Genomic DNA, 27,736 nt, shown 5'->3' with positions numbered 1-27,736 from the left:
TTGATTAGAATTCATATGTTTAACATAGTTTAAATAGCTTTTAAGTAGCATAAAACAGATTCAAAAACTGTGACAAATAGTACAGTATATAAATATATATTAATGACTGCTGTAGTATAGATTAACAACAAACCATTAATATGATTGGTTGCCATTTATTAAAACTACATTTGGCTCGTTGCAGTTCAGTAACCTAGTTACAGATAAATATCTGATCAAGTTGACCTTTAGTGATATTTTAATCTCTCATTTCATGACTTTTAAAAAGTCAGAAAACTCTATAGTTAATACAATGGAATAAGTTTTTTCACAATGCGGTCAAATCAGTTTTTATCATCAACTGATCTTAGTAAATGATAATGGTTATAGCTAAAGCCACAAAATAAAAAAAATTAAAAGCCATTTATTAATGATGTATTATAAGAAATTCTCTTATTCCTCATCATCTTTCATTTTATTTTTAACGGAATAAAGGGCAGTTGGAAATTCCTATGTTATTTCACACGTCTTATTTCAAACTAATTTAATAATCTGTAATCTATGAGCTTTATTAAACCGCTCATGTCATTAGAGACAATTAAAGTTTGTGCACCTTTATTGTTGCTGCATACAAGCAACCTAATGCATCAAATGACCCAAACCTAATTCTGCCTCATTCATTTTGCATTCATTTAAGGGTAGCTGCTGACCTCTTAAAGCCCTTCACTCATTTATCTTCTCATTTATTCACTCATTCATTTATCCAGCGGCTCAATCAGCTGCTCCGCAGTAACCGAGTGGACTGGTTAAGTTGTCAGTGGTGTAAACTACTGCTATCTAGTGGTGTGAGGATCCATTGCACTGCAGGCGGAAACGGTTTCCCTCACAGATGACCAGAGTCAGTGAAGTCGTCGGGGAAGTGTGATATCGTTCTCGTGGGTTGTACATGAACTAAAATTTGCGGGAAAACTGCAACAAACAACCATGACAGCGGCATTTCACCTCTTCTTAAAAATCTATGTCACAAATAAGAAATGATTACTGTTTTCACGTAAAGAAAAAGAACATGAATGCTGCACCAAATCCAACTCTGTCTCCTTACTGGACTGAAGTCTAAAGACATATCGGACATAAACAATAGAAGAAAATTTAAGGGAAAAAACTCAGTATACAAAAGTTGCAGACACTTTTAGGATGAAGGTGAAATATTTATGATAAAACAAGCAGCAATAAACGTTCCAGAGGTTATATGATTCAAGAGGAAACAACAAATATCAGCACATGTGCTAAACTTTTCAGCTTCTGAGCTTCAAACTATTCAAATGACTCATGCAAAAACACTATTATGTGTGTCCTCGTAGGACCCAATCAATTATTGGAAGAACCTGATTGAGTAATGGGCTTTTGGGGGCTTTTAGAAATGAAGATGTTTCCTTACAAGACACAAGGGCTCACTGAATGGTTTGACTGGGATCACCGACATCAGATTTCTACTTAATTGAACACGCTATGTTGCATGTGCTCTCCACCACCATCATCAAAACACCAAATGAAGGAAGAATGATCAAAAGACTGTGTCAAAGAGAACTGAAACTGTTCTGGAGGCCTGGCAAAGACACTTAAAGATATTCTACAAGATGAATTACCTACTGGTTAGTAATATATCCTAATGATTACAAAGAATCATGTTATTATTTCTAGCTAAACAGACAAACTTTCACCCTCTCCACCGTCTCTTACAGCCTCCACGTCATGCAACCACCTCCACCACCACATCCCCACCCGCTGTGACATCTCCATTGTCCCCCCTCCCTTCCTGTCCCCCCCCTGCTCTCTAACTGAAGTGTGGCGGGAATGAGTGATGAGCCAGTGTTTGGGTTAACGACAGAGACGGGGTGTTAAACCTGAAGTGTTTAATTAACCCCACAATGGGCCTGCCTGTCAGCCCGCGCCCATTCCCTCTTGATGGAGACTTCAGCTCACACACACACTCAAACACACACACACATATATATATGCAGACGCAAATTCACATGAACGCACTCAGGCACACGGGCCCTCAGAGACGCACATAATGGCAGGTGCACACACGCACACATTTATATATAAGCGCACACACCAGCCTGAGAGGGGAGAGGATAAGGGGAGGGGAGTAAAGTGATAATACTCCGCCACAAACGCAAGATTGCTTTTTTTTTCTCCCTCTCCTTCTCTAAAGTCCATTTTCTGGGTCACTGCATTGCATTCATTACTGTCTTTGAAGACATTGGGCTGGGAAGGAATAATGCTTCTCTTTCACTCGCGCTGAGAGAGAGAGAGCAGAGAGTTGTGAGCACCGGAGTCAGGGCCAGAGGCCTGGGAGGGAGGAGAGGAGGGCGGGCACACAGTAATATGTGACATCTTTATCTGGTTTTAATTTCAGACATAAATATTGAATGCTTTATTTGCTCATCTGCAGCTGCCTCCACTCAGTCAGAGCTTGTGTCTCTTGTCGTTTTTTTTTTTCCTTTTTTTTTTTCCTACTCTGCCAGCACACGCCATGTTTCTTATGTTGTAGCTCGGGGCCAAAGCAATAGGATTAGGTAACGATTTTTCCATTTTCAAATGAACTCCAAAATGGACTTTAGCCGATTGAAACACTAAAAACCCAGCCTGCGGATCCCCTGCTGACTGAATGAATATGAATAAAGCATGATTTAAAATACTCTTGTCTTGGATCTACATCAGCAGACAGGGAGGAGAGAGGCTATCGGCCGCTCTCTGAGAGGGTGACACTGACATACCGAGCTTTATGGGAATCATCTCATCCCCTGGGTGAATCAATAGGTGCCATATGACAGCGGCTCACCCATCAAGTAGTGCGGTGACTGGGGTTGCTGCTGGAAATTTGCTTAAAGCCTACACCAATTAACTTCAACATGACAGATTCAGGCAGCCAATGAGCGAGGGCTTTGCATTCTGCCGCCTGCCTGACTCTGTGGGTACAGAAGGGAAACCTCAGCTGTTAGACGGATGGTGTGTTGCTTTTTCTGCTTGTGTGTGTGTGTGTGTTTTCCTGAATGCACCCAACCAACGACCCTTGTACATTTGCGTGTGCATGCTAAGGCTGGATGTGTGTGTGTGTGTGTGTGTGCGTGCGCAGGAGGGGGCGGTGATGGGGGGAGTAAATCTGCAGTGATTCAGGCCCTGCTCTCGCTCCTTAATGATGATGTCAATCTGTGAAAATGCACGCACACATTGGAGCTGTCAGGGCCTCATCAATCAGAGAGGGGTTTGTCAAAGGAGCCCAGGCCCAGATTAACGAGGCGGGGACAATGATGGCGGCACATTTGCATAGAAAATTACCCTCATCTTTAGGAAAGTGATAGTGCCAAAGAACAGAGGCTGACAATGGGGATGTTAGCTGGCATTGTTGCAGCGGTTATTGAGGAAAGAACGCACTTTGATCTCTGTTTCTGTATTTAACTTGACGTTAGGAGCGTAATTAGAACATTGATTGTAATATATTTCAAGACATTTACCCTCGAAAACAAACAACAAACTTCTTCTGACATTTAAGCCTTGACAAATGGATTTAATAGCTCACGCGCAAGCAAATAAACAGAGGTGTTTTACAATTTCATCTGCTGACTCCACAATGAAACCTCCCCACAGAGGTACAGCACTCACACAGTGTATCCCCCTTCTGTCCATTTGCTTTCCTGCCCAAATGAGACAGTGATGAATCAAGTGGGTTTTAGCTCCATTTTTATGAACTCCTCCAAGAATACACAGAGTCCATCTTTACCCGCAGCTTAAGCAAGCGCTCCTCCCTCCCAGCTCGCACCATTGTCAGGCAGAGGAGACAATGGTTAAAGCTACATATTAACTCAGCCTGTTGTTCAGAGCCATTCGAATCTGCTGCCATCTGGCTGAATTGGCTCCTCTCTCTCTGACAGACAGGACAGTAAGGGTCAGGTCACCTGCAGGGACAGGCCAGAGTACATTAAGGCATAATGGTTGAGCTCCAATGTGTGTATTCATGTGTGCGGGTGAAAGAGGGAATCAAAAGGAGAATTGTTTCTGTTGATCATGTAGAGAGAGTGTGTGGTGAAGGAACTGTGATTCAAAGACAGTATGTGGGAATGACAGTGTGTGAACATGTGTGTGCAGAGGGTACAAGTGCGCACATTTACACCCGCACCTGTGTAAGAAAAGAACTGGCTTACAGTTTGTGTCATTGTGTTCGTCCTTTTACCACAACAAGAGAACGTGTGTGTGGTTTAGAGTGTGTGCGGTGGCAGGGGGCCTTCCTCACTGAGCAAGAGCTGGACAGTTAAGGTGTCACCGCCATGATGGAGAGGGTCCTCCTTCGCGGGAGGCCAGCAGCTGCCAGGTTTTCAGCAGCTTGTGCCGAGGACTCCACATAAGTTAGTGGTCAGGGGTTTGGGCAACGTGTGAAGAAAAGGCTGAAAACCAGGAGATTTACAGCAGAGGTTGGAGATCAGAGGTCAAAGTGTGGAAGGTCACAAGGTGCACTTTGTCTCTTGCACACACACATCTGCGCCCTCTGTGCACTCATGAAAGTTAATGTGAAAGAATGCTGTAATGCAGCTGTTTACATGTATTTTTTCATGTAACCGTAAAGGTTCACTCTAACTGCAAAAAAACAAAAAAACAAAAACAGATTTCCCACATATCTTGGTTTATATAGATCATTTAGAGATTATTTTTCATTCTTATTATTTTTTCAATTTTCAATTAACTACTACGGTAATGAGACATATTTTTCAAGACAAAGATATTGTTTAGGGAACGATGCATTGCTGTGAATCCTTCAAAAGTCAATGCCTACAGTGTTCAGCATTATTTCTTTCTTTCTAACTGCTAACCATAATTTTGAACTTGTGACATGACATGATTTCATTTTCCAGTTCTGGGGGGTTGTAATGATAGTTCATAAAGCATCCATCAAAAAGTTTGACCTCCACAGAGTCAGACTCGTCCTGGATGGAGGATAACATATTGCAAATTTCTTCATCATTTCTGAATGACTTCCCTGCAGACCAAATTTATTTTTATAAGTAGTTCTAATACAAGAAATATATTAACAACAACAACAACAACAATAATAATAAAAAGCAAGTTTAATTTAAATGCATTTGCACACACACAAAATTGTAAAAATTGCTTTGAACTCATTTTAAATTTAATTTAATTTAAAATCCTTTTTTTATATTCATATGTTGATCATGTACATTCCCTTTAAACATAAGGCTACCCTAAATCACCTCTTTATGCATTTCAAATAAAAAGCAGTACATGCTCGAAACCGTTGTGCTATATTTCATGATTGACCTTTAAATCTACTTAGAGGAAAGTATCTCCGCAAACTGTATTTAAGGCCAGTAAATAAATAAGTAGCCTCATTAATCACCTCTAGATCAGAGTAGACACTTTAACACCCTGACAGTCGACTTGGCATCCCCCCTTATTACACTGTCATGGACCAATAAACACCCCAGCCAGTGCCACTCCACCAATCAAACATCTGGCATCCGCAGGTCGTTAGGGACGACGGCGAATCAGATCCCTCAGTCAAACAGGGGGAGGGGGAGTCGGCTCCATGCCCGGACCCTCCTAATCTCACCAATGGGAATGCAGCACTCCTTGTAATCCAATTAAAGGAGCGTAAGCGGTTTGTTAGACACTGTGTGTTAATGTAAGCACTATCCAATATACTCTGGGCTGATAACAGCATGGCTGGGGATACACTCCGGTCCGTGGAACATTGGAGTCGTATACAGCTGGAGGGGCTGCTGTGGTAATATCGGAATCAGCAGATTTCTGTGGTATTTGCTTTGGCCTTTTGGAGTCTCATTTGTACCATCTCAAACCAGGCTTGTGAATACAGCAGAGGGGGGAGAAGGCCTAGAGCACCCAGAATGATAATAATCCTGACCTTTGGTTGTTCAAACATAATGATGAAGACAAAAAATGTTTGTAGAGATGAAGAATGAGAAAGGTCATCTACAAAGTCATACTGGTACAACATATATTCAGACCTGAAGACAGTGATAGCGTAAATTCTTTGTATTTTCTGAAGACAGCATGCATGCAGGCACCACATAAGTGGGATGGTTCCTTTACGCTCTCATTGTTATTCAGCACCATCCACCCTGTAAATGTACAGACGTGCGTCTTAATTGCATGTTCTGAGCTGCTTTTAATAACTGTAGATTTGTACAGTTTGCAGTCATTGCGGATGTTTTCTCACACTGACACCTCCCATTTCCTCCGATCCAGCAGCTGCACGTGAACACGTTGCATCTGACGTGGAGGAACTTAATCATATCTTCTTTTTTCTCTTTCCCAGATGCACCGAATTGAACTTAATTAGATGCTACATCACCTCAGTGAGGGGCGGCATGGCAAATCTTATTAAGAAAAAGCAGTGTGTTTCTCCAGCGCTCACTGATTCCTTTACATCTTGGCGTCTGTGGGAGAAAACCCCGCTGAGGCGTATTCTCCTGCCCCTGTAACTAATGACGGCGTTGCCCAGATCTGACAGTGAGCTGTGTCTGTATATTGTGCTTAATATCATAATAATAATGAGAGCAAATTAGAACAATCAATTTCCATGGCTGGTTGTTGATTGGAGGAGGAGGTGGAAGTGACAGGGGGTGATCCATCATCCTCGGCCAGTCACATTAAGGAGAGCACTGTGGAGCAGGTGGGCTGGGCTGGAGGCCAGCGGCAGCCAATGGGAACAGGCGGGAAGGGAGGAGGGAGATCCATTACACCCAAATCAAGTGCTAATGTAGCTGTGAAGTGGGTAAAAACACAGAACAGACGAGGAAAGCGGGGAGCGAGGCGATGACAGGGCATCGCTGAGACTTATGACTGGTTCAAGTGGGCTCCAGAGCGTGTATGTGTCCTCTGTCTAAATACAAGTGTGTCTGTGCAGCTGTGAGCTTGAACCACTGATATTTCCAGTGAAACATCACCACTAGACTAACCTTACACAAAATGTCTCTTTGTCAGTCCATAATCACAGTCACTCCATCCTGAACTGAAGCTCACATCCCACAAGGGGTCACTAAAATCCTTCGGAGCTCTCTGTCTCATAAATGTTCCTGAGCACAGTCAAGCAGTTGGAGTATATCACAGAATCATGTGCCACCTTTTTTTTCCGCCCGACACAGAATCTGAATATGCACAAAGAAATGCAGATTGAAAAATGTATCCGCTGACTTCACCACAAACACAAGGAGACAACAGTAGCTCTGAAGACAATCGTGAAAATAATTAGAATGACTGGCAGGCCCTGCTGATGACAGTCACTCCACTTTATGGTTTTTAACTGTGCCGTGTGACCTCACACACTCACTTCATTTCACTAATTCACTTTCATCGCACACACCGCAACCCACAGCCATCACTCAGCAGTTAATGCCCCGGCCTTCAATTTAAAGAATCTAAAAAAGTGCATTACGTACACTTCCACCTTTTATCAGCTAGTGTTGGAGTCTTCCTCTCTAATCCTGTTTCTGCTAAACGATGGCATGGGGCGAGTATATTAGATTTCATCAGCAGCCATCAATCACGGCTGCACTTAACACGATCAGCTCCCCAGTTTGTTCAGAACGAACAATGGGGGACAGGCACGTCCCGCCTGCAACAGAGCAAATGAGGAATTTAAATACTGCACAAGAGACTACGGAGGCTCGGAGGGGGCTGACTGATTAAAGGCCACAATATCTGCTTTTCTAGGCAGATGATCTGTCAACTGGATGCAAGAGAAGGTTTATTGAAATAATGGGCTGCTAATGTGAGGTTATTCTGGGCTTGCTGCACCCACACAAATGCTTGTGAGAGCTGTGGCAACAAAACTGACTAGCACACGCACACACACACACACACACACACACAGTCACACACACAGGCACATGCATCCATGTGCACACATGGAGCACAGCATCCCCTACTGTCTGGTATTGATGGGTAATTTATCAAATGACATCTCATTCACTGCTGAGAGCAAATTAAATCATGTAGTTCCAGATCCTGATTATGATCATGAGATGTCCCTCTAGTAAATTATGCAAGTGAGATGATAATTTCTTTTCACAGCTTTTTATTTGTCAGCGTCTGAGTCTCTGTCTCAGGTTTTTCACCTGATGGCTTCATTAATGGGCAGACACGATCAGAGGATGGTAATGGAGACAGGAAATGCTGATCTAAAGGTCAACCTTTAAGACTTCTGTGGGGAAGTCTGGATGGGAAAATAAATGACTTATTGTGTTTTTGTTTTCTGCTCTAAAGCAGAATAATTACCAGCAACAAACTCCCAAGTCATATGAGACCCACTGTGTATTTGCAGGAAGGTGACAATAATGCACGAGTAATAAAAGTTTAAGTCTGAAAACTCACAGTAAAGACTCAGAGTGAATGCTGTTAGTGTAACTGGTGGCTCATTGTGAGTGTGTCCGTAACAACCTCCAGTCTTGGCCCTGATCCAAGAAGCCCAACGAGCAACAAATGAGTGGAGACCTGACATCCATTAACATCCATCAGGAGACACTGACCTCAGTCTCCTGTTTCACTTTCAACAATTCAACTTAAAGGGTGAACCTGTTCGCGGTTTAAGGTATTTCTGTTCGACGCAGGAAGAGAAGTCAGTGTTAATAATACAGATCATAATTATTATAACTGTAGACTGTGTTTCACGTGGAAGCCCTGCAGCAGTCATGTAAATGCCATTTAACTGTTTAACTTCATTTTAGCATTAGAAAGACAAAGGATATTCTTAACGTGTGGTTCATTTGCTGCAGTCACCTGAGCAGCAGCACCACGAAACGTTTAGAGCTGCACTAATCAATAGTTTCACATAACCAGCAGGCTGATTGATTATCTTTTATGTGAAAGGGGTTGCTCGTTTTGATGAGCACACAGTTAATTATCACGCTATGACTCCCCTCATCACAGAAGGGCTTTCAGATGGCTTCAGCTCCTTATTATTATTATTATTCACATACCTCTTGACTCTGCTGTTTTGGTTTGGTGTCATCATCTCAGCAGGTGGGACCACGGTGCGCGACACAACACAAAGCCCCAAACAAAGACGGCGACTGTCTGACGAACATAGGGGAGCATTTTGCAGCTTCGGAGATAGATATTTTTCTCAGGAGTTGGTGGAGACCCAAGATGAGCTAAAACTGTGACTCCAAATCAAACTACACGTTGATGGTGCTAATATATCAGTCTACATATATATTCCCGCTATCTCCTCAAGAGGCCAAAAAAGAAAAGGAAAGAAATATTCAGCTTTCAGAGCTGAATAGAAAACAAGGTTCTGAATTCAACCAGAGAATGCTGTGACTTTCAAATTTACATTTTACAACTAAATTGCAACACAATAGTTGCAGTGAGTTTAATTAATTATTTAAGAAGCTTAAATGTCCGATCTTGCAGAACAATATCCTCTTGAAATGACTACAGTGTTATTTAGCTGTTGGTTAAGCTTAGCTGAAAGATTTAGTACAGAATAAGATACCAACAGGTTTAGCTACATTTAATAAAACCTCACTCTTTCTCTAATCACATTGCTTATGGGGTAGGATGTGAACTTGCCATCCAGCCCAATAACCGAAGACTTGGATGCAGTTCATAGATGTTTCTTTCAAAAATAGTCGCCTTCTAACTTTATCTCTTCAGTTATTACATTTCACCTCAATGTAACTGGTAAAGCTGTTTATGTGTACGGGATTCTAATAGTTTTGCCTTTCATGTATCAAAAATCATCAACTTAGATTTGTTTTTAATTTTGCCTGTTTACACTGTCAAGACTTATCTCAGTATTCTGTCATCACTTAGGGTAGAGGCACCGCACATACTGTTTTATGTCATTGCACAGAAATTTGTCTTCATCTTCTTTGGTGTCAGCACAGTGAGTTGTGTCTCTGTTCACAGCATAATTGATTCTATACACAAAACCAGCATGATGCTGCAGAAATTTCGCAGTGACAGAAGTCATATGACTCAAGCAATTTGGCTTGCTTGATTGTCTCATCCGGGCTCATTGGGTTAAAGTTAGGAGAAGTCTCAAGGTTCACTGTGCTAGGAAAGTATACCAGGAAGTAGAAACTGTTTTAGAAAAGTTTCAGTAAGGCAAGTGAAACAATACTAGAAAGAAAGAAAGAAAGAAAGAAAAAGATGAAAATGTGAACATTTCGCCATGAAATCGTCATGAAAAGAACTGTAGCGTAAAAGTCATATGTGAGGCAGGAGGGTCTGTGACCAAATCCCGTTATGCGGCGATTAAACAACACAGTCATGTGTCAGGAAGTGATGTAAAGCATATCACAACACTGAATTAACTTACATTATTCATCCTCGCTTTGTGAGCGCAAGACAAAACTATTGAAGGACAAGAATAGTTCAATCAGTAATGTATTTATATAGGATATTTTAAATTAAAAGCCAAAACACAATGTTAACAAACAGTATTAGAGTAACAGAGAATTATATGTGGAAATCCAACATTTACCTTAAACCTTTTGTAACACAACAAGAAAAAAAAAAAAAAAAAAAAGGAGTCTGTCTCTGTGTTAGCCCTGCGATGGACTGGCGACCTGTCCAGGGTGTACCCCTGCCTCTCGCCCGATGACAGCAGGGATAGGCTCCAGCAGACCCCCGCGACCCTTAACAGGAATAACCGGGTATAGAAAATGAATGAATGAATGAAAGGAAAAAGGAGTAAACTTGTTTAAAATGTTTTAAGTATGAAGAAAAACAAAACTGTGAAACATGAGCTCACTGAAACCTGCTTTACAACTTCTCACTTGACTGAAATTAATACTTGCTATTTTACTTCTCAGCAAGTAAGCAATTTTATGACATAAAAATACAAATGGAAACAAATAAGAATAAAGCTCTGCAATGTAGCTGAAGAAGAATCCTTCTCAAAGGTCATACTTTTCCCATGCTGAAGAGCTAAAACTCCCATATGCCAATTCACACAAATCTCATGCTGCACCATATGAGGAGTTTTTCATTTTTGTCATGATGATCAAGGTAAAATCAAACAAAAGCAAAACTGATTTTGTCCTGACTAATCCCACCAAATTTCTGAAATCAGTCAGGCTAGTAAAGACAAGTCAAGCTGGCATGTTGTCTTTGCTCTTCGGGAGCAACTGACATCTGAGCATGGACATGTTGCGCAGAGGCTGGACAGAATGGACAATGCAATTTAAAAGCCTTTACATGCTTCTCATGTCTCAGTTAAAATGTGGATCCCGTTTTAAGGAGCTTTCACGCCTTTAATTTGCTCAGATTGTGGGAGCGATAAAATACAGTACGTTCAGGTGATTGGTCATAATTATTCGGGAAATTTGGATTTCAGGAAATAATTGTATTAAAAGTGGAGTGAGCGAAGGCACTAGAATTTATTTCTGTTCTGTGGTTCATGTACTGGTGCTTAGCATATGAACAACATTTTCAGTTTGATCGAGCATCTAGGGTAAAGGTAGAAAACTACATTTTAAAGTATATGATGGAAAGTGTCCAGCTGCACTGATGCTAACTGATGCTAAGCGTACCAGTTTTCCACCACCTTGGTGTGCATTCTGAAAGCGACCTGTTCTTGAAAGAACTCCTGGACTTTTGTCCTGGCCCTTCTTTCCCCTGACCACAGGTTGGAAATCAGGGCTCTACATGGCTTGCATAAAATTCCATTGAAATATACAGCGTATGAATATGATATTTATTTTTAGTATACATAGTATACAATGCTATAACATACTATGTATTTCTAGTCTACATAACATGGTATATGTGCCATGTTTCTCCATATTTGGTCTCATTTGCTACTATAACATGCCTCATGAAACAAACTAGTTGATGAATGGCTGTTAAAAGTTACAATAAATTATAATAACAAAATGGTTCAAACTAAACCCTAAAAGAGCAGCAAAAAATAAACTGTCAACAGTCATTAGACAATGCAAGTGTCTAACTGAAACAAAATATCAGTTATAATCTTACATTATAGAACCAGTTAGTTTTGCTCCTCCAAAAACGTGCAGAACAGTGGGGAAAGCCTCGCCTCCTCTGCTGGGTGGTGCCCCAGGGGCCATAAGCCCAATGTGTTTACCTATCTTGAGAACGCCCCTGGACACAGTTGGTCACAGGCTATTATAACAAGTGTGGAGACTCTGGTGCCCAGGATGTCCCTCTTGACTCATGTAATCGCCGATGATCCGGCGTGGAAACGGATCTCGGCTGGGACGGCCCCCGCTGTGCCATGCTTTCGGATGATTGGACTGAAATGATTAACTCGTCAGTTCCGCCCATCAACGCGACACCGCCTCCCCTGCGCCACACCGGTGCGCCTGGAAGCTACAAATGGGCTTCCAGGCGCAACGGTGAAGACAACTTTTCAGAGTGAAGACTTCTGAAAAGTTGTCCTCACCTCTAACGAGCAGATCACACAGGGAGTGTAATTATTCATGACTTAAATGGCGGAGGAACTGTTGCTGGAAAACGATGCCAAAGTCAAGGGGGTGAGTTTTAACACTTTTGATTTAATTCAGTCTCCTGCTTTGCGGTATTGTTTTCTGCTCAAAGTTTAATATCTTTCACTGAACTATATATATATATATATATTTGCTCACACAAAAGAGCCTCCTTCAGTTAAAAGCAAAAGTCTTAAACTTGAGAAGTTCTTTGACTGAAGCAGTGCAAACATGTGAAGAGCAGCACATCTGACACATAATCAACCTAAATTGAAGCTGACTGACCTGCATTGTGTGCTGTGGGCCATTTTCACGTGCAGTCCACTTATCTCTCTCCAGAAGCTAAATTAGGTTTCTCTACAGAACTGTGCTGTTCTTGTTCAGTCAGACAGGGGGTTAGTCCTCTGTCTCTTTATGGTAACACATTAACAACATATGTTTTCACATCAGAATATCAATAGGCACATAGGAATGTAAGGTTTAGTAAACTTTTATTTCTGGCGTGGGATGGTTGTGTGGTAATCTAGCAGCTCCTTACATGCGCCATTCAAAGCTATGGAAGTTCAAACACACTGGTGATCTTTACCTTGGAGGTCAGCAAAGCTCAGTGTGTGGAATTTAGGATGGCAGCCAAGAGGGTAGCTTCAGGGTATTACTAATGAAAACACTGTAGGCTGTATCAGTCTCTTTACAGAGAGGGGAGTTATTGTCATGTGATCTCTGGACGGCCAACTAAAGTACCCAGCATGAGAAAACTTGAGCTGCCACCATCCTCAATGCAAACATTTGTTGCTCAGTAAATGTACATCCCTGATCATGGTGACTTCTATTTAATAATATACCATTTATGACAGGTACAGGAGTAAAATGCTGTTCAGCTGGTTATTTTTTTGTAGTTGTTTAAAGAAATTGTGTTGCTCTTCCTCGTCTTTTCCGCAGCAACTCACAAAGTCGCTGCTGGCGGCGGCTTTCCTGGCCTCGTTTGGCAGCTCCATGCTCTACGGCTACAATCTGGCAGTCGTCAACTCTCCCGCGCAGGTTTGTGACACCGCTGCACGATTTAAATATTCATGATCTATGACCTGTCTATCATGAGGGGAGCTGTCGCCTATACCAACTCTCGCTGGGTGAGACAGGTTGCCAGTCTATCACAAAGCAGAGAGAGATGAACAAGCACTCCCATCCCACATCTACCTGTGGCCATTTTGATCACCAGTTAAAGGGGAACTACTGTTTTTTACAACCTGGACCTTATTTCTGGCATAAAATAGGATTGTTTACTCACCCATATAACTTTTGTGTAATTTGTAGTCCTTCGGGAGATATTTAGATCTGCGTATATCCATATAGTGGGAGTGACTGGGGCACCGAAACGCAGCCTCTAACGAAACAATTTTTTTGCAACATGGCTGAAAATTTTTCCGATTCTGAGGTTGTGGACGAACCATAACAGTAGCAAATTACAGGTAAACAAGTCGACCGTCGCGGGTGCGTGCAGCGCTCAGAGATGATATCATTCAGGTCAGAAGACAGGTCTACAGGTCTGTAGGTCAATCTACAGACCCCGGATGATGATGACAGCTAACTCCGGACTCAATGGGGAATAGCACTAGCGTACAATAACAAAATACTGGTCAAATGAACGAGTTTCGCAGGAGTTAATGCGTTATTTAGAGGCTGCGTTTCGGTGCCCCAGTCACTCCCACTATATGGATATACGCAGATCTAAATATCTCCCGAAGGAATACGAATTACACAAAAGTTAAATGGGTGAGTAAACGATCGTATTTTATGCCAGAAATAAGGTCCACGTTGTAAAAAAACAGTAGTTCCCCTTTAACCTGAGAAGGGAAGGGAGGGAAGGGAGAAGCAAGGAGCAAGAAGCCCTTGCACTCAGAGCAAACCCAAATGGGCACAGGGAGAGCATGAAACTCCACACAGAAAGACACCAGCCGGCTTGCGGGTTTGCATTTTCTTGCTGATGGCGACAGCTACCACTGCACCACCATGTGGTTTTCATGCATTATCTTAGAATAATCTCAGACTCCGTAAAGTTCAGATAATATATCACGTGGAGTCATGTGGGCTTGTGCATGAACTTCTTGTCATCGATATTCTGCAGATTTTAATACTTGATGTGCCCCGGGCTGTTCCTTAAGATGTTGAATTTGCTGCGGTGAGGCGATTAAGCCGTTAAACCATTCCTGTTTTGCTATGGAAAGCCCCGCATCAAAACATGTGAGCTTCAGAGCCACATGTACTGTTCTTTGGAGGCAACAGCCCCTCTAGCCTGAAGCCCATTCAACTCATGATGGCTCACTTTCAAAATTTAACATCCTCTTCTTCTTTTTTGGGATCTTTATTCACTGATGAGAGCTGTTACATACATTTACTACCCTGTACAGCCCTTTGTTTAGAAATAAATTGACAACACTGACATTGACATGAGCAGGAGGCTTGGTATCTACTGTCTAGGAAGCTACTTTTTGTTACTGAAGCATCTTGTCTACATGATAGTTTAAGACCTCTTATCCCACCACTAGGAAGTCACGCTACGGTAGATTCTATCTCGACATAGCAAATGTCAAATGACACAGGATAGCTTTCAGCCCTTTCCCTAAATCCTCCAAACTCCATAGTTGGTGTATAAACGGGATGGTTTTATCAGTTTTCTCTTCAAACTCGTGGTGAGATCGAGAATAAGTGTATTTAGATAGTGACACGTTTCATTTGTTTAAGACGGAGAGCTAATTTTCCTCAGCTGTTTATCATGAGCTGACAGTCACAGTTTAAGAGACGCTGTTCAGTGTCAGAGCAGCTAAGCTTCAATGTGACTTCTAATCTTTGGAATCATTTTGTGTCAGTAATTCTGAATTTGATTCAGTGCCTTGGTCTTGTAATTTAACTTAGGGCTCAAGGTGAAGGGCAGGTAGTATTAGGGAGCAGGGCAGAAAGTCAACATGACGTAGTTTGAATGCTCTTTGTACTCGGCATCGTTCTTCTTCTGAGGAAACTTCAGCATTTGGTGCTGACTCACCAGCTGTTCTTCCACCTAATTTACTTACTCCTCCTCACACGAACTCAAAACACAAACATCCCGTAGTCAGATGATCAAATATGAATGAACTGTGTTGTCACATGGCACAACTGAGTCAGTAAGAGGCGTACAAGGTGACATCCACGCTTCTGTACATCCTTCCATACTTCCACACTTTCCTTTCAGTGTTGTGAACGCGATATCTGGGGAATCTTTTGAGGGTAATAATTCAAATTTGTTACAGATGTTCACTTGGACTCGAGGATGAACTGATGACTGTGGTCTTTACAAAACATTACAAAATCTAGCAGCTTGGGCTGAGAGACGAAGCCAGCACAGAAGTGCCAAGAATTGCAGCTCCTTGAATTCCCACTTGAGGCTGGCTCCAAATGTGACTCATAGACCTCCATGTTAAAGTTTCAAACTTTACTGTGGAAGTTAACATGTTTTACAAAAAAATATTTTGGCTAATTTCCCTATTTATGGACACTGTCCAGGGAATATGTTTTATGAAAGTCACCTGTAATTATATTTAGGCTTAAAATTATACATAATTATGGTCAATGTTGCTTTGAGTGACAGGTGGGTTAAATCTCAGGTCACTAGCTACCTAGACGTCACCTGCCAGCCTCTGCTCTGTCACACTCCACCTCTTTACCCATTTTTGAATTAGCCAGGAGATAAGAGTGGAGTCAGGCCCTGGCTGGATGGTAATGTCCAGAGCTATCACATTTAAAAAAAAAAAAATATAAATAAATAAAAATCTTGGGTGAAACATTTGGGTGATGCCAAAGAAGCTATGGCCATCTATGTACAGTCACAAAACAGTGTGGCCCCTTTCTAAAGGCTTCACACAAAACCTCCAGTCTTAGTCTTGCACTAGTTATGATGATATTCCACATACAGGACAAACATGATGAAATTGTGATATTTTCTATAATAGTGTATATATTTATTTAAAGGACAAAGGTCAACTAAAGGGTGACTTCCTTCGTAGTCTTCACTACAAATATTATTATGAGTTTGAACAAAAAAGGAACTCAATAATAACTTGACGGGTTGGTCACATGCACTCACGTACTACAGTGTGTATATTTTTGTCTTTTGTAAAGGTAAAATGGAACTTATTAGAAAGAATAAATGGCAAAAAAATTCTCTGCTAGAAAATGTTAACATAAGGTTTTTCTCTTCGCCACCAGTACATCAAAAGCTTCTATAATGAGACGATGGCAGAAAATTACGACTGGATCCTAGATGAGGGTCATCTCACCGTTTTGTATTCCCTCACTGTCTCAGTCTTTGCCATTGGTGGGATGGTCGGGTCCCTCCTGGTGGGCAAGCTTGTTACCAAATATGGAAGGTTAGTGTGTGGATGAATCGTGTGTGTCATGGATGCTTGTAAAATGCCACTAACCTATGCTTCTGACAATTACCAATGTCCAGTATTTTGAGTAAGCAAAGAGCCTCTCTGTGTTGGAACAGGAAAGGGACTCTGGTGAGAATCACCATGCTGGTGTTTATAGGAGGAGCTCTGATGGGCTTCAGCAGGTGGAGCAGAAGTCCTGCAATGGTAATCATTGGTCGCTTCATCACAGGAGTACACTCAGGTAGGCCTGGTTGATTCCTGGATGACCAAATAAATTCTAATGTGTATTTATTTTCTCATTTATCAAGTAGTTGGGGTCAAATAACTTGTTGCCAGCTGAAAGATAATCACCCATGCAGTAATTATCCAATAGGAGGCTCGTACCTATTTGCTTAGTTAAATCCAGGTGGTGACTTTTTTTTTTGGCCAGGCAGTGTATAACCACTAAATATAATATTCTGTACTTGCTAATAAACTCAGTTTTATATAGAAATATATGGAAACATCCTGTGTATAACTGAAAATAAGATCTTAACATTCATTGCTGACAAACCCAGCTATTATTGAAAACAATATCGTAATGGTACTGTTTTTTTATTTTTTTATTTATGTATTTTTTTTTAATTGCATTTGTTTTTCAACAGGTATCTCTCTCAGTGTGGTGCCGATGTACCTCGGTGAGATTGCCCCCAAGAACCTAAGAGGCTTCCTGGGCCTCGTTCCCAGCATCCACATTTGTCTCGGAGTCTTCATCGCTCAAGTCCTGGGGCTCTCTGAACTCCTGGGAAAGGTACTGACATCACGGCGTATAACCTCTGCCCGACCTTGACTGCTGTCTGGGCTGAGTTGTCCATCCTGAATCTTTTGATAATACTTGACACCTGATGCATATTTCCAGTGCTTGTTTCTCCTCCCAGACCTGAGCTTGGAACTATTTCAATAACAAAAGTTCACTGATCTCACTTTCACAAAGAATTTAAAGGCTTTAATAAGTTACTTTACGTAGTAAGTGAAGAAGTTTTATCTATAACTGGACAACAACTACATAGCAAGTCGGTATAATCTTTCAGCCTTCTTCTTCTATTCATGTTTTTACTTCCTGTATCTGTAAAACTTGGCCAGGTTATGCTTTTGTACAATATGTGGAACAGCTATACAAAACTTAGTACACACAAATATAAAAGAAATGTGATAAAGATGTTTCCCCCTTGTCCTTTTAGCCTGTTATAAATCTACTACAGAGAATAGTTAAATATGTTTGTTTTGTTAAGGTATCATGTTTTCTATCCACACAGGAAGAGGACTGGCCTCTGCTCCTCTCCCTGATAGTGTTTCCTACCGTGGTCCAGCTAATGCTGTTGCCATGGTTTCCAGAGAGTCCACGGTACCTGCTGATAGAGAAAGAGAATGTGCACGCCACCATCAAAGGTTAGAGAGTGTATTCTTCATCTTCTTACCTGAATTTTTATTTATTCCTCAAACTTCAAATGATCCCTGAGTGTCCCACAAACCTTTGTACGACTTGACTGTTAAATTTAGAAGAAGAAAAAGAAATGACGGCACAAAACTAGATGTGCTGGTATTGTGATTGTTGCTGATGTCGGGTCCACTGTTTCTTTCTCTTCTCTAGCCCTGAAGTGGTTCCGTACTAAAGGAAACATCCAGGCTGAGATTGAGGAGATGCAAGAGGAGCAGCGCTCTCTGTCCTCCGTCCAGACCCTGTCTGTCTGTAGTCTGCTCTTGGACCGCTGTGTCCGCTGGCAGGTCATCACCATTATGGTGTTAAACATCGGCATGCAGCTGTCAGGAATTGATGCGGTGAGTGGCTCTGTTGCATGTGCACTCACATGTGCGGCAACTGTGCAGTTATTGTATGAAAATGAGATCTTATACTGCTGTAGTTCCCGGCTGTGCACCTCCCATCTGTCCATACATCACAGTTTCACATACACCCCCTGAATGGCTAAGCAGGGGGCAATGTGACCACGCCTCATTATCCCCTGGTCTTCTCTGTCTGTGTTACCTCACATAACAAGGTCCACCCATCCGGACATAACGTCAAACACATCCTTGTACTCATTGCTTCATGTGGATGGGAGCTCTAGGCGTGCAGACACATAAGCTAGCACCATTTTCCCAGCAGGAGAACACCCCGCTGAGTCTCTGTGTCCCAGCTGCTTCAGACAAGAGCACTGGAAGGCTTCAAACATGCAGAAGAACTTTACTGTATTTCTAACTCAGCATAGAAACTTGTGTAACCAAACGGAATGCATGACCTCCTTAGCCCAGTGTCCATGTATTGGTGGAGGCAGTGGGTCCTTCAATTTGAAAACGGCCATTCTCATATTATAGTATGGAGTTCTAGTTTTTAAAATGGGCCACACAAGCAATAAGAAAAAAGTGCAAGATAGCATACCAGTCTGGGAACTGAAGGTAGTTATTTGCTGAACAGTCTGCTTAAGAAGATGCCAGTGGTGCTTAGACAGGTCTTCTGATTCCAACACATTGAATTTGTGAGGTTTGTTGTGTTTTTGGTAAACCAAACTTAAAGGGAAAGTTTGCCACTTTTTATGTGGATGTCGATTGCGGTTGCAAAAAAATAAAATATAGTAAATGCCTCCCTATAGAGAATGCCAAGCTGTGCTACTTGCACAGTCTGTATTGAAATGTCTACATGGAGTGTTGCAGCTGCAGCCTCGCCCTCTCTCTGATGGATATCTTTTTCCCATCTCTGCTGCTTTTCATCAGCTGTATGCTCGGGGCCCAAATAAATATCCAGGCTGACTTTCTAAACAGACTGATTTTATAAAAAAAAAAAAAAAAAAAAGAAAAAGTATCCTTCTCAGTAACATCCATTGTACTCGTATTAAATGATGGCATTTTCACTGAGCAAGGGGTAGATTCTCATCGTCTTAAGCACAGTCCCTAGATTCCCTGAGGCAGCAAATTCCAGCTAAAACAGCTTGTAGGCCTTCTGAGAACCAGTGACCTCAGTGGTTTTCTAAAGAATAACACAATTTGAAGCTGAGCCTCAAAGACATGAAGATCATTTTAACAAACCTGTGTTGAAGATCTGAAAACTTATTTTTTTGATATTATGGTTGCAATTGGTCCAAGAAGAGAAGGGGGGAAAAAAAGGTTTATCAAGACAACTGTCTACTTCGGGGTCATTAGAGTGGCATATTTGCACTTTTGCAGATGATGCTGTCCTTTATGTAATTAAATGGTCAGTCATAGCATATAGAGAATCTGTGGTGGATTTCAAGTTGAAAAAATGGAACACTTGTCGGACATGGAGTAGCTCAAGTATCATTTATAGTGCAGATTCTCTGCTGAACTGACTTAAACACATCTACATGTGGACAGCTCACTGTAGGCAAAGGGGAGGAGAACACCAAGAAAAAATATCTGAAAAGGGGAATTTCTCTACTTACCTAGAATATTCTTAATGCTTATAAAAGAAAAATATCAGACAGTTATTAGATAGATCAGTGATACTGTATGGCTATCATGTATTCAGTGAATATTTGTGTAGCTTTAGGCTATTTGCTTCGATAGAGGAGTGTGTGTGCATACTTCCATGCTGCAATGTTGATGAAATGCTGTACGTATGTATGTACAGTATATGTGGTTACTAAATCAACGAGACAGAATTTAACAGCGCCAATCCCGATCTTGTCCACACCTCATCAATGATGGATGTTGCATCAGCAAAGTGTGATTAATGAGGATACACAAATTAATTTCAGGGGGAGCACTTGTCAGGAGTCCATAGTGATGAAACGCCGAACCTCAAATGCATGAGTGATGGCCGGCCTGATGGTAATGGTCTCTATGATGAATCGCGTGGACGCACCAACACAAGCAGAGCGGCCGTTTGGCTCCTTAAGAAAACAAGACAAACTTTGATTTTCACCGTGACTGCCTGTCTGTAGTCGGACGTATTCATCATATTTATAAACCTCATGTCGCTGTCGATTTCAGATCTGGTTCTACACAAATGAAATATTTAAGAACGCAGGAATCCCAGAGGTTCATATTCAGTACACGACGGTGGGAACTGGCGCCATTGAGGTCATCTCAGGGATGCTGGGGGTGAGTAGACTTTAACATACTGTAACTTTAGGATATCTAGGATTATTGTAAGCTGTTTTCTAAGAGGATCAGCCATTTAATCATTAATAATCAGGTAGTTCTAACTTATATTTTGTTGAATTTATTGTGTTATTGTTTTGTGTGGATTTTTACTTTTGTCTTTTGTACATTTCTGTAAAGGCCCTTTGACGGAAGGTCACTGCAAACTAGTTTTTAATGCTTTAATAAACGAAACAAAAAGTGACAAATCTAATTTACTTCTAAATATCTATTGCTGTTTTCCTTATGTATTATTTTACCATGCAGCACACACATCAAAGATGGAATAAGATATTTTCCAGCAGGCTAATTACTGTTGATCTGAATGTCACATAAAACTACACCAGAGTGAGCGTATACTGTCTGCGTACATCTTTCTCACATCTAGTCTCGCTTCTCTCTCCCTAATTCAGTGCTTTACTATCGAGCGTCTGGGCAGAAGACCTCTGATTATCGGCGGCTTTCTCTTCATGGGAGTCTGTTGCGCTGGGATCACTGTGTCCGCCCTCTTCCAGGTGCGTGCTCATCTGATGTCCTGCTGCTGGACGAATATATCACATAATATTGACTTGCAGATTAAGGCAAAGAGGATGTTGATCTAATAGGGGCTGAGGACATTACTCAGTTTACATAAACTGACATTGGTGTCTAATGTTTTATTAGGTCCCTTTAAAAACACTCACCTTATAATCCTCTACAAATTTACACACATAAGAATAGAAATCCAGATACTTGCAAGACTGGGGAAGTTTAGAAATCCACTGGTTGCCACATTACTGCCTTCTTTGTAATTATAACAGTACAAGCAATAATTTACTTGTGTTTAATAATGAAATGAGTGTCAGGAGCCCCACATGTCACAAATCACACTCCTAATGTGTTCTATATCATCAGAATGATTGGGTGTAGTTGCGTGTCGGTGTTTTAAACTCATGACTTGTGTTTGACCAATCGCAGGCGCAGCTGTCCTTCATGCGCTACATCAGTGTGGGCTGCGTTGTTGGAATCATTGCCGGCTTCTGCATAGGTCCAGGTAAAAAAAAAAAAGATAACAATCTACCTTCTCTGCATCTCCTATGAAAACTCTCAAACACAGTCAGTCAGTAGTAGATGTAAGTAGTGTATAAGGTAACACTGCTCCCTGCTGGAAGGCTGCACAATAGCAGGCACCAAGTCTGAAAACCAGCAGCCCTCCTCAGACTGTGAAGAGATATTGTATTTCATTAGTCTTGTAAATTAGGAAATCCTCCCAGTCATTTGTACACTGGATGAGATGAGCGAAGTGAATTAAGAGGCAATAGTTTACAACGTTGGGAGCCACGTAGAGCGGACCTGCGAGGATGATGAATTGGAACGAATCTGGTTTACATAACGTCATTCGTCAAGCCGGCAAAATCTATACCTCGGCGCGCAAGGATTTCTGTTGCTGCAATTAGACTTTTAATGGCTCATTGTTCATAAGCTAGCTGTGATGAATACGCTTTCCTTCAGATGAAACCTTGCTTGCGCACTGACGCTCCCCTCCCATACACACGGCTGATGTTGACAAATTATGGCCTTGTTATTGGTTTGACAGTATTAAACCCTTTTTGTCTTGCTCAGATAATGAAGACATCATTCGGAAGGCGGATCATTAGAGCTTTTAGGCGTATTTCTCCTTCATAGCCTTCACTTCTAACAATGAAGAATCGTGGGTTTAGAGCTAAGACAACACCTCGCAGATCATGCACATCAGACTAATGAATTGCATTAGTCCTGGCTAAGCTGATCTGTTTCTTGCGGTTTGGAGTTGGGGAATTTTGCAAACTTGACGAACACCTTCCTCTCCTGTCAGTGCGTGATTACTGAGTAATAACGAACTCGTAATGAAGTGCGCGAGGAAAACTATGAGTGTAATATAATTGCACGTGAACTTGAGGAGGGTTTATCAATTCTTTTATCATCTCCCGTTTATGTTTGAATGACTGCCAATGAATAGTCCTGAGGGGGAATATTGACCAAGTAATTAATGAATGAAGACGCTGATGTTAATTTCACAGCACACAATAGATTCATGCAGCAGTACTAAGTGATTAAATGTGATTTGTACTCTGACGGGATGCTTTGTTACATCCGACAAATGGATTCAATGCTGCTGTCGTCCGAGAAATAATAGAAATATGTTCCTTCTCTACAGCCGGCGTGCCTTTCCTCATCACTGCAGAGCTGTTTAAGCAGTCTCACCGACCTGCTGCCTACACCGTGGCTGGTTGCCTCAACTGGTTGTCCAACTTCACCATTGGCTTTGTCTTTCCCTTCCTAGAGGTAAGGGCAAACTCATATTCACTTTACAGTTCTGGGTACAGTGGCTACACTTGTATGGACAACATTTCTTCAGCCCGATTACAGCTGATATGATGACGCTGAATAGAGATTCCAACCTGACTGTTTACACGGACTTTAAATAATCTGATGACACATACTGAATGTGTGTACATGCCCCAAAACATTAGTCATAACAGAACTTCTTTTGACAAAGAGATTCTTCCTGCTGTGAAGCATCACACTGAATCTGTCAGAAACATTACAGAAGATGTTTGCTTTATTCCCAACTTTACTAAGAACTCTAAATTCTTGAAATCAAGGGTGTCAACAGAAAACTTATGCTTTCAACTTTGCTTCCTACGTCAGTTCCTGCTTCACTCAAATGCTTGTTTTGCCACCTCCATGTGCCTGTCCCTGCTGAAATCATGTAATCTCACATGATGTTTACTCGTTGTGCGGCAAACATCCGCAGAAATAATGGATTTATTCCGGCCTGAGAGAAACAACCATTGACATGGTGATTAGGAGCTGACCTTTCTATATTTAACAGATTATCTAAGGCGGGGGTGCCCATTACGTTGATCGCGATCGACCGGTAGATCGCGAAGGTAGTGCGGGTAGATCGCGTGGCAATGAAAAAAATGTTTTAGATCTATGTTTTAGTCTAATCATTTATCTGCTGCACCTCCAAAACAAACAGCAAGACAAACGTTCATCTCTATTTATTTTTACTTTATACTTGCAACATGCCCTCAGTTCAGCGCACACATCCACACCCATGCACAACTAGCAACAATTTAAGACTACCGTCTTAAAGAGACAGTGCTATTTTTGTAAAGGTGCAGTGCACCAATTTTTCTTGATAAAAATAAAAACAAAGATGGATAGAGCTTTTAACACTGACAATTAATATGACTTAGGGATATATATATATATGTATATATATATATATATATATATATACGGGTAGATCAATTTGACTTGGTCATTGTAAAAATAGCTCGCAAGCCAAAAAAATGTGGGCACCCTTGATCTAAGGTTTAAACCACCCCTCTCAGTCTGATTGAAAGTTCCCTCAGATCAAGCCAGTAGTCTGGTCAGGTTGAGGTGGTTACATTTTTATTCTTCAGGCTATTATTCTGATTATTAGGAGAATACTAGTGTCTGTGTGAATGTAGCCACAAGGTTGAATTTAGAGATGTAATTTTCCGTATTCAACTGGTTTTTGAAATCGTCACCCTGAAATGACCAAAAATGGAGGGATCCAAAATACTGTAAGATTAATTGGAAAAGAACATGTTATGTGCCCAACGTTTTTTTTTTTTCTCTCTCTCTCTCTCATTTGAATCTTCATTCCAGTTGGCACTGACGATCTTGACATTGCATAAAGGCTCTCCCCTGGCTGCCATTACAGTGCCAAACACCTGACAGTTATGATATGAGCCGTGTGGTTTTGTTTGAATAGAGGTGACTCCCCAAATATCAATAAAATTACCAATTAAAACCGTGACCTTGGTGTCTGTCAACGTCCTCAGTGTTGTTCCAAGCCACAAAGTATAGAGGACAATGAGCTGTTTTGCAGACGGTGAACGTGGCAGTCCACATTCATTCGGGCTGGTAAATACTACCCAACTTTAGACTTTCATTCTGCTGAAGGTTTTAGCATTTTTTAGCTAATTGTTTTGGTTTTACAGTTTTACTTCTTTCCAGGAAAAGAAAGCAACTACTTTCCATTATTTTCCAAAAATAGCAGACAGACAATTTTTCTTTTTGCGTGTGTGAAGACCAAAGTCAAAGGGAGAGTGAATACTGGTCCCGCCTTCACCAAGTTGTCGGTAATCTTGGTTTAAGCGAACGCTAATGTTGCTTTGTGTCTTATATGCAGTGATGTGTTGAGTGTTGGCTTGTTCAACTAAACAAACTTAAACAATCATTAATTAATCAATGAATATTTTTGCTTTCGAAGACCTGTTTTTGAGTCACCATTCGGATTAATCTTCTTTTGTAACCTCCACTACAGCCTTTCTCTGATTTAAAAATCCCATGTTAGCCCAAATTTCATGTCTCTGATAGTTTTGAGGTGGGAATCTATTTCCTTGTTGCTTTCCATGGGCCCCTTTCCTACTTTAAAGTCTGGTTTCTTCAAATTCACATGCATTATTTTGTGTCCTCTCAACACAGATAGCTACAGGTCCTTACTGCTACCTGATCTTCTGTGCCATCTGCTTGGGAGTGGCCCTCTACACCATCTTCATCATTCCTGAAACCAAGAACAAAACCTTCGTGGAGATCAGCCAGATGTTCGCCGCCAGGAACAACATCCTTGAAGAAGAGGTGATGGCCAACGGTCATCTGAAAATGGCAATGATGAATGGCTATCAAACCATCACCCAGCACGGCTAAGAAGAGCCCAGCAGGAAAGAGGAGCTCGACCGACATGTTGATGATGTAGGAACTGTGCCTACGAGATCTGCTGCTTCTGGTGAAGAAGTCTGCGTAATGCACACAATCGCAGAGACGTATATGTGGGCTTTTCTGTTGGTGTACGTTATGTGCCATCTCTTGGCATCTTAAAGCTTTTTTTATGGAGAGTTTTTACCCTCTGCAGTAGTTTCACTTATCTTGAATGCACCCTTGGCTTAAAGAAGGAATTTGTGGTAGTGGGCATGCAGCAATGCAACAGTACTCTTGATTAAAGAGAGACATGAAAAACTAAACAAAAAATGTTTTTGTTAAAATATATATATAATTTATCAATGTATCTCAGCTGTACAGGGTTGTTCAGTCATTTTAACTGTTTTACAAGACACTAAAGATATGTTTGAACATGATTGTTTTTTGTTTTTTTTGTCTGTGTTGTTTCTTCGTGTATATAAAGTAAACCCTGCTGCACCATGATATACAAAGCCCCACTGCCTCTGGTGTCTATGTTTATTTCACAGCTGTGGTGATGCTGGAACACAAAGCTGCTCCCATACTTAATTAAAATCAAAGTGAAATATCACCGTGGCCTCTCACTTAAAATACCATAAACAACACAACACTTGCAATCCCCTGGGATGATCCCCTTCCATCCCAGTCCAAAGGGCAGCACCAGGACTAAAACTGGGCTAGAAGTATCTCATAAGTCACCCTTTAGTGCAACCTTTATAAGTTGGTTAACAAATCCTTCAATAAGGGTCAGATGTCATTCAGTCATCTCATTGTCAATTTAGTAACCATTATGGGGCGGATGGATCATTTTTGTCAGCCCCGCAAAACTAAATATTGAATATATTCAATTCCATCTGCCCGAGGAAGATGTTATTGTGTGATCAATAGCTGATCGGCGCTGTGATGTTGTTTTCTCAACAAACGATTACAAGTGCTTTACAGATCATATATTAATAAGAACGTGTTTTGCATCGCCAGATTGTGCGCTATCAGGTTTTGTATTTCTGCATTCTTTACGACCATAATCCAGTTTCAGGTCAATGCAAGCCACATGCCTGTGAAGAATCTCGGTCATCCAGGTCACAGTAAATCTAAATACCAAAGCTGAAGCAAAAGCAACTGGAGTTTTCTTGAAGACATTCCTCCACTCATCCAGGTAGTTTTGTCAGTTTCAAATGACTGATGAACATTTGTGGATGGTGCACACCGAGTCTTTATGTGTCACATGACTAGGGTCAGTTAACAACGGGATACTCACGTGTAATTGAACAACATTCCTCCAATTATCGCTCCATATCTGGTTCTCTGGCTGCGGCACCTACAGATGTTCCCAATGGATTCAGTTAAACATTTGCATTGTGCATGTATTTTGGTCCAAACGGTCAATTGAAAAGGTCTGCTTGACTTATGAAACTGATGAATCTTTATAATTTATATTTGGAATACGATTCCTCCTTTTAAAATAGGATGGTTTTCAGTCTTGCATGGACTGATCTGTGCTGATGTTAAAGGAACAGACAGAATGTGATTTTTTAAAAAGACTATAATGTAAAATATTACATTATAGTTTTGTGTATTAAACACTATTAAATACTATTTATATTAATATGTTAGATGTTTATCTTTCTGTTTCTGGTTCCCTCAGAGAATACAACATGCCAAGTATGTTACTAAAATATGTTATGGCTATCTCCTGACATTCATCTCCAACTGCGTCATGTGAATATGCTTGGAAAATGCTGTTTAAGACTGCTCTCAGTGTGTCAAAGCGCCATCAACATTACTGCAGTTCTCGGTGAGGGTTGCAAATCTGCCACACCATGTGACGTGCTATGGCAAATTTGGGAGTCGCACAGTACGTCAAGAGATGAGAAGCAATGCTCCTCTCTCTCTCATCTCTTCTCACTGCCTTGAGGCTGGTTGATCCATCTGTCGGGCCCTGCAGAAGGGCCCCACACCCCCAACTGAGGCAGGATGGATAAATGTTGT

General features: G+C 41.3%; 1 protein-coding gene across 1 annotated transcript; it reads left to right on the top strand.

Annotated features, from left to right (window-relative positions):
- Positions 1 to 12,365: 12,365 nt before the first annotated feature.
- Positions 12,366 to 26,286, top strand: slc2a15b (solute carrier family 2 member 15b). Its single transcript, XM_084567439.1, has 12 exons — positions 12,366 to 12,521; positions 13,413 to 13,511; positions 16,710 to 16,870; positions 16,993 to 17,117; positions 17,521 to 17,666; positions 18,172 to 18,304; positions 18,507 to 18,694; positions 20,861 to 20,971; positions 21,424 to 21,525; positions 21,968 to 22,043; positions 23,187 to 23,314; positions 25,496 to 26,286. The coding sequence occupies exons 1-12, from the start codon at positions 12,477 to 12,479 to the stop codon at positions 25,715 to 25,717; spliced, it is 1,536 nt and encodes a 511-aa protein (XP_084423565.1). The 5' UTR covers positions 12,366 to 12,476; the 3' UTR covers positions 25,718 to 26,286.
- Positions 26,287 to 27,736: the final 1,450 nt, after the last annotated feature.

The sequence above is a fragment of the Chelon labrosus genome (genome assembly GCF_963514085.1).
Source record: "Chelon labrosus genome assembly, chromosome: 2".
Classification (NCBI taxonomy): Eukaryota; Metazoa; Chordata; class Actinopteri; order Mugiliformes; family Mugilidae; genus Chelon; species Chelon labrosus.
The sequence above is the reverse complement of the archived record's forward strand: the minus strand, read 5'-3'. Positions and strand labels throughout refer to the sequence as shown.